The 19,215-nt window shown below is 40.9% G+C and overlaps 1 protein-coding gene across 2 annotated transcripts in view; it reads right to left on the bottom strand.

The window, feature by feature from the left end:
- LOC148356745 (ankyrin repeat- and BTB/POZ domain-containing protein 3-A-like) overlaps positions 1-8,229 on the bottom strand; it is a 121,310-nt gene extending 113,081 nt beyond the window's left edge. For both annotated transcript variants that reach the window (XM_088348072.1, XM_088348071.1), the window contains exon 1: positions 7,207-8,229. In XM_088348072.1, coding sequence (XP_088204198.1) covers positions 7,207-8,089 — 883 coding nt within the window. In that variant the 5' untranslated portion in view covers positions 8,090-8,229. The remainder of the gene's footprint in view (positions 1-7,206) is intronic.
- Positions 8,230-19,215: the final 10,986 nt, after the last annotated feature.

Here is a 19,215-nt window from a genome sequence, read left to right as displayed (position 1 = left end):
AGTTTGTCTGCATATAAGGGGCACGTTCAAACTTCTGGACAATTTGGGGTATTTGGGTGTGCCTTAGTGTCCGGAAAATAGGGTACTTTATTGATTGTGGTGAGTAGCATGAACGAAATTATCTGAAATTGATTGTCAAGTCAAATGGCAAAAACAACGACTTTTTGTGTAATGATTTTTATTTAGTCATTCGTAGCATTGTGATTGTAATGGTATTATTATAACGATTATTGTGACGATGCTTATTATTATTATTTTTACTGTTATGTGACTATTATTCTTATTATCATAAGTATTATTGGTATTCAAATTATGTTAGTCAGAAGTCTTACGCAGTCAATAGAAGGGTCAAGCTAATAATCAAGCTTGTTTCTATTATTATAACTAGTATCATGCTATTATTGTTGTTTTTGTGTTATTGTTATTGTTATTATTAATATCATTATCAACTCCTTGACTATTCTTATTGAAATTGTTGAACTTTGTTTTTGGTATTACATTGTTGTCACCATTATATTATGCAAATTGATCACATCTGGATCTATATTTATAAGTTGGAGATGATGGTGAAAACTAAACAAAAACTAAACAAATGGGGATACAATCACATGAAGGCAATTTTAATGAGAAAACAAAACCGACATGTACTGCAGAACTCATAGATAGGGCAGACAAGTGGGAGCTTGATGCTGGAGAGCTTGAGTTCTCATGTCTTGTATTTTTAATGCATAGATCAGGACACTTAGCAATGGGTGGCCCTGATGCCTGGGGGCAGCGCCCTCTAGCAGCAGGTCCAAAGATACTCTGTATGATGGACAACACACACCACAAAACAGTCAGTTGTCACCACAGGTAATAATGGGAATTTTTGTTGATTATTTAAGAAGTCGAAAGGATAAGATTAAATAAGCATGTTTCTTCCTATTCCTTTTCGGACATGTGACAATATAATTGTTTTTGTTTGTTTTGGTTTTGTTTTTGTTGTTTTGTTTGTGTTTTTATCATGTTCAAAATAAAGTTTCAATCATTCATTCATTTCACTCCAGCCATCAGAATCCTCGCGAACGCCATGACTACGGGGTTGTTGGTATGTCACTAATCATGTAAACAATTTATTCAGATTGGTCAGAAAATCCAAATCCCGATCCTCAACCCAGTAACAGCTAGCCGATCGTTAACCGCTGTTTGGCAACTAACGACTGCTAACAACACTCTTGACAGCTAATAAATGCAAACTCCTCTATTTAATGACAACTAATAAAGGCAGCCAATGGATAATGACAACAGCTAGTAGATCACAAGGCAATTTCAATAATGCCCCTAGTTAAAATTAAGAAATGCTAATGACTAACAATGGCTACTAAAACAATAAACAAGTGCGAATGAAAGGAAACAAGGCTGAGCCTGATCACAGGAATTTCTGATGACAATTAGCTAACAAACTCTAATAAAAACAAATGATCCGCCGTTGACAACTAACTTTTGACAATCTTTCTCTGTATCATTTTGACAAGTTAACCACCTTGCCTCCCCAAAAGAGAAACAATCCTATTACTTGTTTCTAAATGTGAGCTGCAACTTAACCTTTGAAGCTATCACTGGATTTAAACCATAAAACTGGGTAAAAAAAATCAATACTTATCTTACAGTTCCAGACAAAAACAATCCCTGTTAGGTGCCAAATTGAAAAGTGAGCTTGCTGCCATTGATGTGTAAAAAGAGAAATCATTAAAACTCATCAAAATCATCTCTTTGGACCAGTGATGTCAAAATCATTTTGGCTGTGGGGTCAGATCCAGACTTTCTGTTGTCAGGCTGGCCGGATCAGTAAAATCATTCAGCCTATCCTACATATTATAATCATGGAGGACAGGGGATTTTTTTCTGAACATAGATTATGTATTTACAAACAATAGGAGAAAAAAATTGCATGTTTGACATTTATAGTTTAACCTATTTTATTGCAGTTTTACACTTGAACCAACTCACCACGCTATATAAAGTGAATAGGGAGCTATGAAGAAAATATATTTTTTGTCTTGTACTATTGTTTTGAAATGAATAAAACGACATATAAATAAAAGATGTAGCAGTGCTTGCGTAATAAGATTAGACTCTATCAGATTTAGTATGGGTCTAAAGCAGAGAGTATTCAATTTACTGCCTCTAGCAATCAGGGGGAGCATTTGGTTTGCGTTTATGAAAAAAAAAATGATAAAAATGACTTAGATACTCGCTTCTTTTTTTGACAGAAACTTTGGGTAGGCCGGGTGGAATCCAAATTAAATTCAACAGACCGGAATCGGCCCGTGAGCCATATGTTTGGCATTACTTATTTAGACAATACCCTGGACATATAGCACACAGGCGGCACAGCAGCTGCGTGGTTATCACGCGGGTCTGAGATTCGATTCCAGCTACCGCAGCCTCCCTTTGCGGAGTTTGCATGTTCTCCCCATGTCTGCATGGGTTTCCAACCAAATTCCAAAAGCATGCATGTCAGGTTAATTAGCCAGTCCAAATTGACCTTAGGTGTTAATGAGCGAGTGAATGGTTGTCTGTCTCTGTGTGCGCCGTGACTGGCTGGCAACCAAATCAGGGTGTCCCCTGCCCACTGCCCGAAGACATCTGGGATTGGCTCCAGCAACCCCCACGACCCTGGTGATGATAATCAGTGCAGAAAATGGATAGATGGATGGGTATGACACACAATCTGGCTTGGTCTGGTTTGTCAAAGGACTGGATATTTGGGAAAAAAACTGTCATGTTGTACCCGAGCACACCACTTAAATTTGGAGAGCCCAATTTCTCGTCCTGGCCACAATCTTTTTTTTTTTTTCACAGGGGCACGAACGCAAGATGAAAGCACAAACTCAACAAGCGAGTCTTCTTTTTGTTTTGCACTCATTTGCATCTCCATATATTTGTGCACTTACAACACACTTATTGAATAATTAAATCCAAAACAACATGTTTTTTTTCTACACTTAATTAGAGAGATTAGCATCTCTGTCTTTAACACACACACTCACACACATACACAGGACAATAAAATGATACTCAACAATGTCATTAGTATTAAATGAATGTGCAACAGTAATGGAAATAATTGGACCACTCTGCCACGTTTCAATTTCCCTAGAAGGAATTCAGCTTTCATTTCACTCACATACGGTATAGAATCCAATACGTATGCCATGGTTTGGCGCCTGACGTCTATCTCCTTCTCGAAAGATGGCAGCATTACCCCATTTGTCAGTCCCTTTCACAATACCTCTACCCACTCAGACAATTAGCCACCTCTACCCTAAATATTCTGGGCTCCCACCTAACGCAGCTGAATCGTTTTGATTCATAAGGGCTTCTCCAAGGACTTCCTTCTTCAGTTCCCTCCTTGTTCCAAATTCACCTACTCCAAGACCTGCCACTCCAACCTTCTTAAAGGTAGTCCCAAATCTCCCTTTCAAAATGTCAAGCTTCTCCTCCTGGACTTCCTTCTTAATTCTTCCACTCCAGCCATCTTTTTAAAAGTAGACCCACTTTTAAGATTGTACCTACCCCAAGGCCCTGCCTCGAGTTTCCCTCCTCAGCATCTCGGTCCCACACTTCCTTCTCCCAAGTAAAATATTTTAGTTGTTTGTTGTTAGATAAACACCTCCCTGTTTGGGTTTGATCACATCCCTTGTGCTTACTTGTTCTTCTGCATTTGGGTCTGTCCAAACCTAGTGACAATATATCAAAAATTGATTGATATGAATTATTATTATCCAATAGCTGGCAACTTGTAAGTGGACGAGTCGCATTATGGGTTTAATACCTGAGAACAAGGACATTTGTTCTGTTATAATCAAGTACTTTACGTTACTATAACTACACTTCAGCTCCTTAATTCTTGCTTTATTTCATTGCTTACGAATAAGGGTGTCTGATTTTGCTATTGATACTGTAGCAGATTCCATACAAAAGCTAAGATGATAAGCTAATATCCAATATCAGGTCTCATATGAAAGCAGAACATTCCATGTTGCGTGCAAGTTCTTCTATCTAGCAGTGTTAAGATGTAGCATGCAGAGATACTTATCAAGGAATTAACTTTTTCTGTTTGCTTTTAGGAGGGGGGCCTATAATTGAGGTTGATAATGCTAATCTGAATTGACTCAAACCACCAAGATCATTCAAAGTCCTGGGTTGGGCCCTAGTCCGATTTGAAATAGACACTACAAAATTGTTTCTGCTGATAGTGGACGGGATAATATCTCACAATAGATCGGGCTGCAATATTGATATAAAAGGTGAAAGAGTTGTATTGGGACACCCCTACTTCCATATCGACCATGTTGTCCACCCCAAAACAAGGAAGTTTGGGGTGGATTATTTTTGGATAAAAAATAACATGTTCTAAGGGTTACTGTAAAATTGAATGGGGGACCAGGTACATTTCCTTGCAGCTATGGAAAACAGGTTTGGTTCCAGAAATTAAAAAAAACAAAAGCTAAACGTTTCTGAGACTAGAACGGTCAAAACATTTTGTCCTGTGCAAATTGGAGGAAAGTAGAAAGTTCTAAACGTTTCCTAGACTTTTACGATGAGATATTTGGTGTGGAACCCAAAAAAACTTTTGGAGAGAAATTTTCATTCCCCGAACAATTGTTTCCAAGAACTCCAAGTAATTGGGACTGGAAACATTACTCTAAAACTGGAAGGTTACGCAGGACCAAGATGAGTTTCATGAATATTGCTGAAATTGAGCAACTGTTCGGAATTTTAAAAGTCTTTTACCCGCTGACCCCATCTCCATGCTTGTCGGATCCTTATGTTGCGCATGCAAGTACGTGCATTTCTTATAAACACTCGAATGAACACTTTTTTTTTTAATATTTTGGGGGTTTGGGTTGGTGTTTGGACACTACTTGAAACAGGCCTTTTCTGACTTTCACCAATTTCATGCTAAAAAATATAAACAAAACAAAAAATGCGTGGATGAGCACGGCCTTACTTTCCAGCCGCAAAGGACGCCCCCTTCCTTCTACCTAATGTGGTCCGCCCCAAACAGCTTTGTTAAAGGTAAGGTAGAAGCAGATAGGCGCAGTGGAAAAAAAGCATAATGGCTCTTTGAACTTGATTGGGCATTGTTAATACAACTTTTTTAAGTTCACCTAAAACGCTGCACCCCACCTTTCACAGATCCTGCTATGCCTGGAGTATGACGTAAATCTACTTATGCTATAAGGCAATATCTCTTAACATGAATGATTTATTCTTGGACAGCTATCATAAAGAAGGTCCAGCAGCATCTAAGCTTCCTGAGAGTCCTTAGGAGGAACAATCTTGACAGGAAGCTCCTGCTGGCCTTCTACAGCTCATCCTGCGAGAGCCTGCTGACATACTGCGTCTCCACCTGGTATGGGAGGACATTTAAAGCAGCACAACTCATTATTGCCCTCTCCCCTCCCTGATGGACATCTACTCTACTTGGTGGCTTAGCAAAGCCCCAAAACATCATCAAGGACAGGTTATATTCAGCTACTCAGCTCTTTAACCTGCTGGCCTATGGAAGGTGCTACAGGTGCATCAGAGCAAGAATAAACAGAATAGGTACCAGGTTCTTCCAACCATAACCACCCTGATTCTCCCATCCACAGCGTTTATGAGCATGTTTTGTACAACTGCCACTTTGATATAATACATATCTATTATACATCATTAATATACGGTGTGTTCCAAAAGTCTTGAGCACATTTGTGTCAGGATCAGAACAGACACAGGACCCACTTGCGTGACGTTTACCACAAGTTTTATTGAAAGAGAGAGGAAGGGCTGCGCCGACGATCCGGTGTTCGCTGGGCGCGGGTAGGAAGTCGCTCTCTTACTCGGATTGTGATTTGAACACGGAAGTGGATCTTACGTAGCAAGCGATGGCGGTGTCAGGGGCAGAAAACTGGTCGGTAGTGGAGACTGGGAGAGCAAAACGTGGTCTGGGTTGGATATGAGTCGTGAGCCAGATGGGAGAGTAGACGTAGTCGGGAACAAAAAGGGTCGTAAGCCGGGGAGGGAGAGCAGACGAGGTCAGGATCAAAACAGGTCGTAGCCGGAGACAAACGGGAGCAAAAACGGGTCAGGCGGGAGTCAGGATAGAAAAAAGGCTTGCCTAGTAAACACGGAGAACCTCAGGCGGACTGACAACAGGGGATTGACAGGACTGAGTACAAAGACTGACAGTTGGCGCCAAATGAGCGGGCACAGCTGAGTGTCATCAGTAATCATGACAATTTGAACTCCTCATATCTCCTTAACTATGAATGTGGGTAAGATAAAAGTGTCATATTAAAGGGACAGTGTATACAATAATCCAGTGAACAAAAACAATAACATCGATTTGAATACAAGGCAAAAATGCATGAACTATCATACCTATCATAAGTCAAAAAGATTGTATTTCTCTGTGGAATCTCCTCTTAGATCAGCCATCCTGCCACCACGTTCTGCTGTGTATCACTGGCCCCTCGCTCATACCAGACAACACAGTGCCATCTAGTGGTCAAATATTGCACATTAGGGCTTTAAAGTGTTTTGTAGGGCTATTGATTTTTTTTTTTCAGATCCATTAATGGCGCTCATTTAACCAGAAAATGTGTTTTGTGAGCTTTAATTTGCAAAAACGTAATGGACTGTTGTTCAACATGCATTCCGCCTAAAATTCGGAAATGAGCCAACAGGGAAGAAGTTCATATTAAGATGCATGGTAAATTAATAACGAATGGGTGCTTATGCCCACTTAAAGAAGTAGAGCCCCCCGTAAATCGATCGACGAGTCAATAGGGAAATTCAGTGTCCTACAACTATTGATTGAAAGTATAGATCTTTGTGGCCCCTATTCCAAGAGACATGGATGAGCTGAAGGCACGAAGGACAAAAGCTGTTGCAACCATTGACAATGCATTGCTGGGACGTGTTTGGCAAGATTTGACTATTGGCACGATGTTTGTCGTGTGACCAATGGTGGTCACATTGAACATCTTTGAAAATTCCATGTTAAAATTGAGGTTACCAGATTGATTTTATATCCTGAATAGTTTCTGAGATGTTCAATGGTAAAATGTTCCCAAGACTTTTGGAAGACCCTTTCATTACAAATTCGTTAGAGTTGCGCTAAAAGGAAAAGCCCTTCAATTTCGTTATACTTGTATAATGACAGGTGGTACTCACCGCTGGAGTTTTTCCCACAAACGAGATGCTGGGCCGGCTGTAAAAGCCCCCAGATCTCTGAGTCCGAAGCCACCGCCTGCTCCAGAACCTCCAGGCTGAGGTCAGGCACTCCGTTGTCCCACTGCAACAGCGCACTGCGGACCACCCGGCTGAGCACCTCCCGAAACAGACTCTCCATGCACGCCGTCAGATAAATCGCTGCATGTTCGTGGACACGCAGCGCCACGCGACTGTCCACCATCCACCTGAAAAACTTGCCCACGGAGAAGACGAGTCCACAGCGCGCCGATTTCCCGCGACAGAACTTGTCCGCACCACTCATATTATATAGGGACAGGGCGCTTAGCGCTGCTGCAATGCAATTCACGGAGATGGTCCACGAGAGGACCACCTTGATGGCGGTGTGGACCTCCAGCTTGGTGCACTTTGCATAGCGCAGGCTCAACCGCTGCGTCTCCCGGGCCAGGCGCATTAGCGCGCGGCTGACGAGCGCGGAAAGCCGCGCCAGGACCTCCGGTGACGGCGGCGGCAGCGGCGATTCCTCGTTGACCTGAAGCCGCTGCAGGGCACCCTCCACCTCTGCCAAGCTCCACGGAACCTCCTCGGGTTCGGGAAGCTTGGCACACAACTGGGCCGCGCACTCCAGCGACTCGGCGTCCTCGGCGAGGACGGTGTTGACGGTATCCAAACTGTTCTGTCGGCTGTGCATGGATTCGGTCAGATGCCAGCGGTTGGTGCCGTGCAAGAGGGTTTGCAAGGGCGGGTCGGAGCAGCACAGCGATACGCTGGACGATCGGACCGAGTCCGCCGCGCCACCATAACCGGAATCGAGCGTTAGGTCCTCCAGCGTTCTCACCGCGGTGCCGTTACCGTTGGCTGCCATCGCTGCGCAGCATAGTGCTGGGTTTGGGTGCTCGCCTGCGTGCGTCCTATGAAGCCATCCGCGGTTCGGGTGTTCAGGGTACCGTGTGCGTCATTGGGGCAAGGTTTGCTTCGGCCGACTGTATAAAAGTTTGCGTTTGGTCTCACTCCCTTCGCCCCAGTCTCTGGTAGTGGTGAGTCGTTCACGAACGAAACGAATCTATGAGCCGGCTCTTAGACGTGGATGACGAGTGCCGGGTTCCCGTCAATAAGGAGCTGGCTGAGTTTCAATATCTTTTTTCATTTTCTCTATCTCTATCTTTTTGTCTCCCCCCCTCTCTCTCTCCCTCTCTCTCTCCCTCTCTCTCCCTCTCTCTCTCTCCCTCTCTCTGTCTCTTCTCTCCCTCTCATTCTAACTCTTTCAACTTCACTTTCTCTTCTTTCACTCTCCCTCCCTCTCTCTCTGTCTCTTTTTTAATTTTCTCATACCCCTTATCTCTATCTCTCTCTTACCCTCTTTTCTTTTCTTTCTCCACATTTTTCTCCTTCTCCCACTCTTCTTTCTTCAATTACTATCTGCATCTCTTTGCTCCATGTGTCTTTTTTCTTTTTTTCTCTGTCTTTCTCTCTCTCCTGCTTTTTCTCATCCCCCTCTCTTTATTTCTGTCCTTCTCTCTTTGTGTTTTTCTCTCTGTCTTTCTTCCTCTTTCTCTTTCTTCTTCATTCTAGAACAGAATAGGACAGTGAGCACGGGACGTGAAATATCTCTCTCTCTCTCTCTGTCTCTCCGTCTCTCTGTCTCTCTGTCTCTGTCTGTGTCTCTCTCTTTTCCTCTCTCTCTCCCTCTCCCCCCCTCTCTCTCTCTCTCTCTCTCTCTCTCTCTCTCTCTCTCTCTCTCTCTCTCTCTCTCTCTCTCTCTCTCTCTCTCTCTCTCTCTCTCTCTCTCTGAAGGCACCCGTGAATGGTCAACATGAGTGGCGTGTTTTTTGCTTAATAAAACAATTTAAAACTTAAAATGAGGTAAAAGTTCACTGCGTTATAAAATAGTAGACTATAATAATAGAGTAGCAAAATATATATTTTAAAATAATTATTTCAGTGCATAAAGTTGAATGATTATTGTTAATATATAATTGAAAAACAATTGAACCGTTTGGGTGGTGAAAACAGCGGCTCTTTTCAATGAGCTGCGCGGAAAAAGCCGGTTCTTCAGAAAGAGCCGGAATTCCCATCACGACTCCGTCTGCAAAGTGCGGACGCGCTCGGGGTTTCTCTGCACAACTTGGAGGTGGAGTCTGTGTTGATTGACAACTGCAGAACATGCCCTAGTACCGTCAATTTGGTTTGATTAACATTTGGTGCGCTTGCAATGTGGAACTTATACATACCTGTAAACCTGTACGTTTTTTTCCGTACAAAGTACGTTTATCATACCTGTCAAGCTCCACGGCTCAATGCCCTTACAAAGTGTCGTATTTTCCCTTACAAAATACAAAAAAATCTTACACCATATTTTTTTTTCAAACGTGTTTATTTATGTAGTTTAACATGTAATATTGTACATGTATATTGTTAATTAACATTTTGTTGTGAGATACTGAGTTGCTTGACAAGAATGAGGTTTATTATAAAAAAAGTTCAAAAATGAAGTAGCTTGGACGCTCACAGTGGAAGGAAAAAATACATGCAAATATAATTATGTAGAATCTTCTTATTCAAATTATTGATTCATTTTCTGCATTAAATTATTGTTGGTAATATACTGATGAAAGGGATAACCACAGACCTGTCTTTTTCATTTTCTCCTTTTATACTTCCTTTTTTTCTTAACTTCTTTATACAACATAATAATTCGCAATATCATGCGAAACGTACTTTGTACAGCAAAAACGTACAGGTTGACAGGTATGCGTTTATCATGCATTTTAAGACGTGTACGACGTACAAGAAAATCCGTACGGAAAAACGCAAATTTGTCAATTATGGGTATCATCCGGTAAACACTGACTATCACGAAACGGCAAATCAATCAAGTCTAACGAGTTCGCCGCGGCAGCCTCTATCTCGGTATAGTTTTTTTTTGTTGCAAACGAAGCGAGCGGTTTGATGCTACTGTGCGCATGCGTCTGCCGCCTGGGATTTCCCATTTTGCATCATTCCGAGAAAAAAAAAATATTGTTTGCGATTATTTTGTATTTTGTAAGGGAAAATGCGACAGTTTGTATGGGCATAGAGTCATCAAGGTTGACAGGTATGCTTATACAATAATCATATTTTTGTTATCATGATTTTTATTGTTATTTCAAGCACAAAACACGCAAAACAAGGACAATGATGTCGGTCTAAAGCGGGGGTCGAAAGCCTTTTAAAAGCTGAGAGCTTCCTTTATTGTTACTGATTAGCGCCAAGGGCTACCAGTTTTATATGCATCTCTTCAATAAAAAGTTATTAATACGTTGTTAATATGTCACCACAATGTTATTAACCAGGTTGTAGTTGTTAAAGGTTAAAACAGGCTTAATTAACCATTAAAAATGATGACAGTGAGAAATCTAATTTCCTAGAAAACCACAATGACCCATGATATATAATCAGAACCAGTTCGCAGGCTATTTAGGTGGTCTTTGAAGGCCACCTGATGCCATCGGGAACCAGGTTGGAGACCTCTTGTCTTAAAGGTACATATCTACCGACACTGCGTTTTTTTTTCAAGGTTTTGTAGTAAGTGATGACGTTTTGCCCAACCACAATTGTTACTGTTCGAGTTTTAAAAGTGCCGAGCAATCTACTCCCCGCGACCAACGATCTCCGGATCGAGTGTGCGCTCTTTTCTCTTCTCCCCAATGAACTGTGAGTAACGTTACGCGAGTGGGTCCTGTTTTCTGTGCTGGTCCCTAAGACAATCGCTAACTTCCAGGCAGAAATGAGTTGTATGTAATCGCTTTTCACTAATCTTGTCTTATTCGGAAGTCGCCTCACATGTTGTATTAATAACTCGTGTAAATATTGTGTAAATTATAACTTTATCTTCTTTGTTCCTTTATCTTCTTTGTTTTCTTTGATCCTCACTGTAAAATGTGAACCTGGAGTGCTACGTCCAATTTCGTTGTCACAATAAATTCAATCCATTTTGTAACAATGACAATAAAGGTATATTCTATTATATTCTATTCTCTAATAGGATATGCCGCTTTGAATGTGTTGTGTCCCAGGCGTGTGGAATATGTTGCATTATGTTTTCATAGCTGTGGGGAGGGACAACACACGTTCTGTGCCTAATTGAAAAATAACATTATTTGGGGGACACATTTGAATTTAAAAAATATGCCCACACCCAAATCATTCTCTTCGTTTAGCATGCAATGTTTATTTCCTGGTTTAATTCCCTAATTGATTTCAGCAACACTCTCTCCAACCCCCTTCGTACACTTTTTTTTTTTTTTTGCGTTATTTATTAATACTATTCATTAAACGTCCTTTCTATCATTTTTTCCTTCATTCACCCATCCTCTCTCTTCACCTCCCATACTATACTTATTTGTTTATTTTCACCAACGCATCGTAATACTGTCCATGTTTCTGGAGACGTTTGTTGCACATACTACTTACTATACGTTGAACCTGCACCAATATGTGGGTAGATTTCAGACAATTACTTTCACTGCGTTGAACCTCTGAAATAGGCCTGTTAAGTTCTGGTTGCCTGGTAACAGAATATCATCATGTTTTTCTGCTGTATGAGTAAAACATGAATTGAGTCCTTGTACTTTTAGATTACTTTTACTCAGAATGTAATTTGTGAGTTAAAGAATTACCCTCATATAAAACCAATGTATAAATACTATAGCTATTTGTAATTTATATACTAGAGGTATTTATCCAGCTATAATAACAGTGGAAAAGGAATACCCACAATCCAAAGTATATCAATACAATTATCTAATGTATCAATCTATTGTAACCCTGTTAAAAAGCAAGGTAGAAGCAAATAAAGACATCGTAGACACCAAAGCGAGTGCCGATAGCCAGTCTTTCATCGTTACTGAGCAAGCATGTCAGTATTGATGTCCTCTTAAATACCGGTAGTAATATTTAAGAATGCATGGAAAAAATAAATCTCGAGACAAAACCTGATTCAGGCAAGTTTTGGTGAGTTTTGTTTCCATTCTCTTTGTAGTTGGATTACGGAGTACCTGACAGGCAGACCCCAGTATGTGAAACAGGGGGGCTGTACATCGGACACTGTGGTTAGCAGCACAGGATCTCCGCAGGGGACCGTGCTCTTTCCGTTCCTATTCACTCTGTATACATCGGACTTTCAGTACAACTCTGAGTCCTGCCACGTGCAAAAGTTTGCTGATGACACTGCGATTGTGGGATGTATCAGAAGTGGGCAGGAGGAGGAGTACAGAAAATTGATTCAGGACTTTGTCCAATGGAGCGACGCAAACCACCTGCACCTGAACACCACCAAGACCAGGGAGATGGTGGTGGACTTCAGGAGAACTAGAACTCACCCGGTTCCTGTAACCATCAAAGGAGAAGGTGTAGAATTTGTCCAGACCTACAAATACCTGGGTGTGCAACTGGACAACAAACTGGACTGGACTGCCAACACAGAAGCTCTATGTAGGAAAGGTCAAAGCCGACTTTACTTCCTCAGAAGGCTGGCCTCCTTCAACATCTGCAAAAAGCTCCTGAAAATATTCGACGAGACAGTTGTGGCAAGCGCCCTCTTCTATGCTGCAGCGTGTTGGGGAGGCAGCATCATGAAGAAGGATGTCTCTCGTCTCAATAAACTGGCGAGGAAAGCAAGCTCTGTTGTGGGCACAGAACTCGACAGCCTGACAACAGTAGCCGAGAGACGGGCACTGAAAAAGCTGCGGTCAATCATGGACAATTCATTACATCCACTACATAGCATTATATCCAGACAGAAGAGCAGCTTCAGCGACAGACTGCTGTCACGTCTTGTACCACGGACAGGCTGAAGAGATTCTTTCTTCCTCATGCCATGAGGCTCTTTAACTCCACCCGGCGGAGTAAAGGCCCACATTAAACCACACCCCCTACATTGCATATTACCGTACTTTTATTGCAGAGTGTATTTTATGTAGCACTATTTAAATACTCTATACAACACGCTACAGTGGGTATTAGCACGTCACATTGGGTATTTGTATATTGTATTCCTTTTGCTTTATCATTGTATTGTTCTCGAAGGGATGCTGCTGGAAATGTGAATTTCCCTGCGGGGATGAATAAAGTATCTATCTATCTATCTATCTATCTAGTTTTAAAAGGGTGCTTCGATGTACTAAAAAACACGACTCATGGTACCAGATTATAACATTTAATTCAAATTTGAGATCTTCTAATATCTGATGTTTCATTTGATTGTATTTTATATTGTTACTTAGTTATTGACACTATCGCAATTCCTTGGTCGATTGGAAATCTCAGTGATCCGGGTGGTGAGCGACCCCAGACCAAGAAACCAACAGAGATCTGATTCATCATCAAGGTCGCAGTAGAAATCGGATTATTAATTTGATCTTGAATTTATAAACTTTGATAAACCAACTATACCTGTGGATTTGTTATTTCCTGAATTGGAAAACATTAGAATTGCGTTGTCTTCCCTTATGTGATTAACATTCCCATCTTATCTTGTTTATGTTATGAACTTTCTTGTCATTCTTTTGAATTGTATTCAAAATTTGAAGTGTATGACTTTAAATTCTGGCACAAAAACAGATTTAGGTTGACTTTAAAACCCTATCAGTGCCCATAAATGTAAATTTTGCGATTAATAATAGATTGTCAACCAAAATTAGAACAGAAACGGAAATAGAAATAAAACATGGTTATTGAACCAAGATTAACCAAACCTTATTTCTCATCAAACACTTTAAACTAAATAAGAGTGTTCTTTTACTGTAATTTGTTTAAAATTTTGTCTACAGTCTTGTCCGTTGTTCATTAAATTACCGACTATTTTTCAAATTAATTTTGACTCTGGCGTTTCACGATTACCCATTGCCCTCACCAGTGCCTGCTGGTTTGGTGCGAGCTGCTGTTCCTTGTTGCTTGATTGGTTCCCTTCCTATTCAAACTCAACGCTTCCATTCACTCCTTGTCAGTCCGTCAGCGAACCTCTGCACATGCAAGGCAAGCACTATTTGATTCTGGCTCCCGTCTGTCCCGTCTTACCTGTATCCTGCTCGTCTAACCTTGGCTTCCCAATCGTCTCCTGCTCCCTGACTTTTTCCTTCCTTGGACCACGCTCCGATCTCCCGTCCCGGCTACTCGACTCGTTCTGCCCATCGACCATGCTCCAATCGCCCGTCCCGGCTACTCAACTCGTTTCCGCCTTCTGATCACGCTCCGATCCTGTGAGCTCCCTTCTCCTCCTGCCCAGCGATCACCAGATCGCTGGTGCTTGCTTTCCCATAACTGACTCCTCAGCTTCCGCGAAAGAATTTGTTGTGTAACGTTACGCGTTTGGGTCTACCATCTGTTCTGGTTCGGACATTTCCTCTATTAATATTATCAAACTGGACTTAGTCCAGTAGCTTTTCTTTCCTATGCCTAACTAACTGCATGCACTGGAGATCAAAATTAGGGAAAAATTTGTTAAATCAATTGAATATTTTGAAATGATACCATCTCCACGGCCCAACAGTTTAAGGACATTTTGCTGTGTCCATACCATGCTACTACAACACTTGTTCACAAAATGGATAAGAGGTTTCAACAAAAAACATCTGCCGAACATGCACTGGTCAAAATTAGAGAACACTTTCAGGTGCCTCCCACTTAAGGATGCTAATCTAGCACGTGGTGCCAATTTCCTTGAGTATATGACAACCCCTATTTAACTGGCAGTGCAAGACAGTGGGCCGTTCTAAAGTGTCTGAAATGGATGACCCTATCAGCCATGGCAGGACAACTTAAATGTTCAAAAACGGTGATTTCAAGGATATTGAATCTTTACAAAACTACAAACTTACTCAGGACAACCAAGACGGGTGGTCTTGCCCTGAAGATAGATGCAAAAGAGGACAGGTCTCTGCTGGGGATTGAAGGATTTTATACATTTGACAATAAGGGATTTTGTACGATCAAATACAAATTACATTTAAATGAGAAAGATATTCACTGGCTGAGCTGTGGGGCAGGTCATTGCAACCTAGTGGAGATTGATGTTTACAGAAAACAGCAGGAACTGGGACAAAGGGCTGATTTGATAATCAGAGCTTCCCTACGCAAGAGGGGCCTTTGTGACGCAGGAAAGCTCGGGGTCCAGACATCAAGGCGAGGAGGTGGAGCCCACGTGGGGATTCTCTGGCCCGCCCATGGGAGGAGCCGGCACACCAGCTGGCGGAGGGACATGGGTCGAGAGAAGAACTTAAAAAGATCGAGAGGGAGAATCGAGAGAAGAGGCTTGACGGAGACTCCAGCGACACTAATTCGGCTAACTCGATGGAGTTCACTTAGTTAAATATTTTAAGAAATTAAATCTGCCCCTGTGTAGAAATGCCGGTCTCTTGTCCATATTTTCCCAAAAAGAAACGAGCGCGCATTGTTAGGTGAAATGAAGGTTGTGTTTGGTCAATGGAGTCAGATAACTAATTCAAACAATTTGGTAAACGGTACATTGTAATGTTTAATTCCTAACAGGATGTCAATGGGTAATCGTTTCCACGCTGCAGCTGGAATTGCTCGCTCGTTCAGTGCTGAACATTGGAAGGACATGTCTCGCTATTTAATGTATTGCCGTTTAGGAACGTTTGGACTAAAGACCCTCATTACAGTGACCAAACCTCTCAGCAAACAAAAAGAAATCAAAAAGCTAGACTGAGCCTTTCTGAGGAGTATGTTGAGTGGACAGAGGAGAACTGGTCCAGAGTTTACTTCAGTATAAAACCAGATGTAATTCATTTGGCTCTGATTGGAAGCATTATCTTCGGCGACACATTGGAGAAAGGCCAAACCCGAAGTGTGTCATAAAAGTAAGTATAAGGTGGAAGAGGAAGTGTCATGGTTTTGGTCATGTCTTTGGCAGCAAGAGTTGGACCTCTTGTACAGCATCATGGCAGAGTGAATCCAAATTTGTATCAGAACCTTATTCAACAGCACATGGTTCCTTACTTGAGTTCATTACCCAATCGGCCTGTAGTCTTCATGCTGAACAATGTTCCATGTCACACAGCAAAACAGGTAAAGTATTTCCTTAAAGGTGAAAACATTGAATTAATGGCATGGCCTCCCAGAGTAGTGATCTCTACCCAATAGACAACCTCTGGAAAATCCTTGGTGACAGAGTTATGGTCAAGAAACCTACTACAATCACTGAACTGTGGAGGAGGCTGGAAGAAGAATGGACCAAAATCACACCAGAGCAGTATGAGAGGGTAGTGCTATCCTGTGGTCTCAGATGGAGTCAGTCGCAGCAGAGACCTGTGCACTTCTTACTAATTGCTGACTTTTGTAACCTTCAGATTTGTTTCCCCATGCCAAAGCCATTGGGGTTCTCTAATTTTGATTAGTATGGTTTCTGAAACATATTATTTTCTGGGGAAATGCCTTCAGTCATTTTGTTGGAAAAAAAAGTGTGGTATTACTATGGTAGCGTCACAATAAAATGGTACTATTTTAAAATTAATCTAATGCAGACGGATGCGAAAATCTTGAATTCTGATTCTGCAGCTAACAACTCGCATGCCCTTTACTGTGGGTTTTTAGTATCATCTAGTGGACAAAACGTTACACTGCCTCTACACGTGCCCCGTTTAGCTCCCTTACATAATTGGAGCAGTATTTATATAAGGTAAATTTTCCAGATGGGAAAAAAAACGAACAGGGAAAAAATACGATTGCATAAACAAGTATGTATTTTTGTACTTGAATAAAACAGAAATCTGCTGTGTGTCATACAGGTTTGAGGTCTAAATGAAAGGTAATTCAAATAGATTTAATATTTTGTTTTTTGGGAACAATTTATCTCGCTTGGAGTCCTTGCACCAACAAAAACCGTTTTAGTAACATCCGAATTACCTGCGTTTCGTGCCAATGCACGTCGTTTATATTCTGTGAAATGTGCGAATTGACTGAACTCGTGTTTACTTAGAAAAAAATAAAATGAAATAAAAACTAAAAAAAAAATGGGTCTCCTTCTGAAATTCCTATGGAAAGTTCCTTAAAATTAAACTCTGAACTTATTTATATGCTAAAATACAGTAACAATAACAATGTTTGTCTTCTTTTTTAGTGTGGGGAGAAAGGAGGAAATATAGTATTACAACAGTTGTTTCTCCAAAAAGCAGACACTCATCATCTCAAAGGAATGAATTACATCAAGGTCCAATATTTTCGCACATTGAAAAGCCATAGAGCTACCCATAAAGGTATTTATTTATGGAACAATTTAGAGGATGACTTCCAAAATGTCCCTAATGTATATCATTTTAAAAACGAATATACTTTTAGATAAATATACTAAAGAAGATTAATATATCGATTTTTTTTTCGGGGACAATACATTTGAAATGTAATTGATTTGATTTTTAATGTGGATTTGTGGGTTAAGGTGCTGTACTCTTTTTATGTCTTTCCTGTAAGGGAAAAAAGAGAAAAAAGCTTTTTTTGTTTTCCTTTTGTTCATTAATTATTGTTGTTGTCAGGATCAGAACGGAAACAGGACCCACAAGTTTTGTCGAAATATAGAGGAAGGGCTGTGCCCACGATCCGGTGTTCACTGGAGGCGGGAAAAAATCACTCTCGTACTCGGATTGTGATCCAAACACGGAAGTGGATCTTCCGTAGCGAGCGATGGCGGTGTCAGGGACGGAGAACCGGTCGATGGCCGGGACAGGAGAGCAAAAACGTGGTCGGGACCGAAACGGGTCATAGCCGGAGACAAACTGGAGCAAAAACGGGACAGACGGGAGTCAGGGGTCGAAAATGGCTTGCCTTGAAAACAGAGGTTCGCAGACGGACTGACAACAGGGAACCTACAGGGCTGAGTTCAAATAGTGACAGGGAGCCAATCAGAACCCGCGGCGGGTGACGCCAAATGAACGGGCACAGCTGAGTCACATAAGTAATCATGACAGGTGTTGTCGTTGTTGTTTTGTGCTGTACCTAAATAAAAAAGCCACAATTTATCAAAAATAATACTTGGCTATGCCTCAAAAAGATTTTTTTCCCTCAGTGACTTTTGAAAATTAAATAACATTTTTTTCATTTCCTTCATAATAACATACCTGTTCTTATTGATTACAATCCCTTATTATGCGATAATAAACAGCAAGAAAGACTGAAGCATAAAAACAAATATAATTTGCGCTGCGCGAGAAGGGGACTGAATGCGTCACGCAGAGCCGATACAAAGAAATACAAACAAAAAACAATGACGGGTGGATAATTCTTTAAAAAGTCAGCAACAGAAAAGCCTGGCCCAGCCTGAACCCGAACGTAATGACATTTAGGCTCGGGTCATTCTAGGGCTCGGGTTTAGGATTTTCTCTCTTAAACCAGTCTGTTTCATGTGGGGAGGCAAACAATTTTAAATGATCAAGTATGGGGAAAATGTATAAGTTGACAAGTATGCAATAACTATAAGCTTATCCTCCTTGTTTTATAACTTTATCTTTTCTGTTCCTTTATCTTCTTGGCTTTTTTTTAACCTCACTGTGAATGTGTGAAACTGGAGTGTCTTGCCCAATTTAGTTGTCACAATATGTTAACCCATTTTGTAACAATGACAATAAAGGTATATTCTATTCTATCCTATTCTATTCTATTCTATTCTATTCTATTCTATTCTATTCTATTCTATTCTATGTAATAAATCTAGTTCTATGCAACTATTTAAATTAAATTTTACTTTGTAAATTCAATGTTACTTTCTAAATTCAATGTTACTTTTTAAATTGTCTGTCACTTAAAATTCTATGTGTATATGTGCACCATATGAGGAAGCTATACATTTTATTGATCCTTCGTGTAATGACAATAAAGGCGTTCTATTCTATTCTAAAATTCTGCGCTTTGCATAACATGTTCTGAACCCAAAATTCTGACCGCCTGGGACAACTAAGATACATACATAAGAATTTATAAATACATTGCTAAAATTCATGT

This window comes from Urocampus carinirostris, chromosome 11 (assembly GCF_059441175.1).
Source record: "Urocampus carinirostris isolate Australia breed hairy pipefish chromosome 11, RoL_Ucar_1.0, whole genome shotgun sequence".
Classification (NCBI taxonomy): Eukaryota; Metazoa; Chordata; class Actinopteri; order Syngnathiformes; family Syngnathidae; genus Urocampus; species Urocampus carinirostris.
Note: the sequence above shows the minus strand (reverse complement) of the source record. Positions and strands in the feature narration are given on the sequence as shown.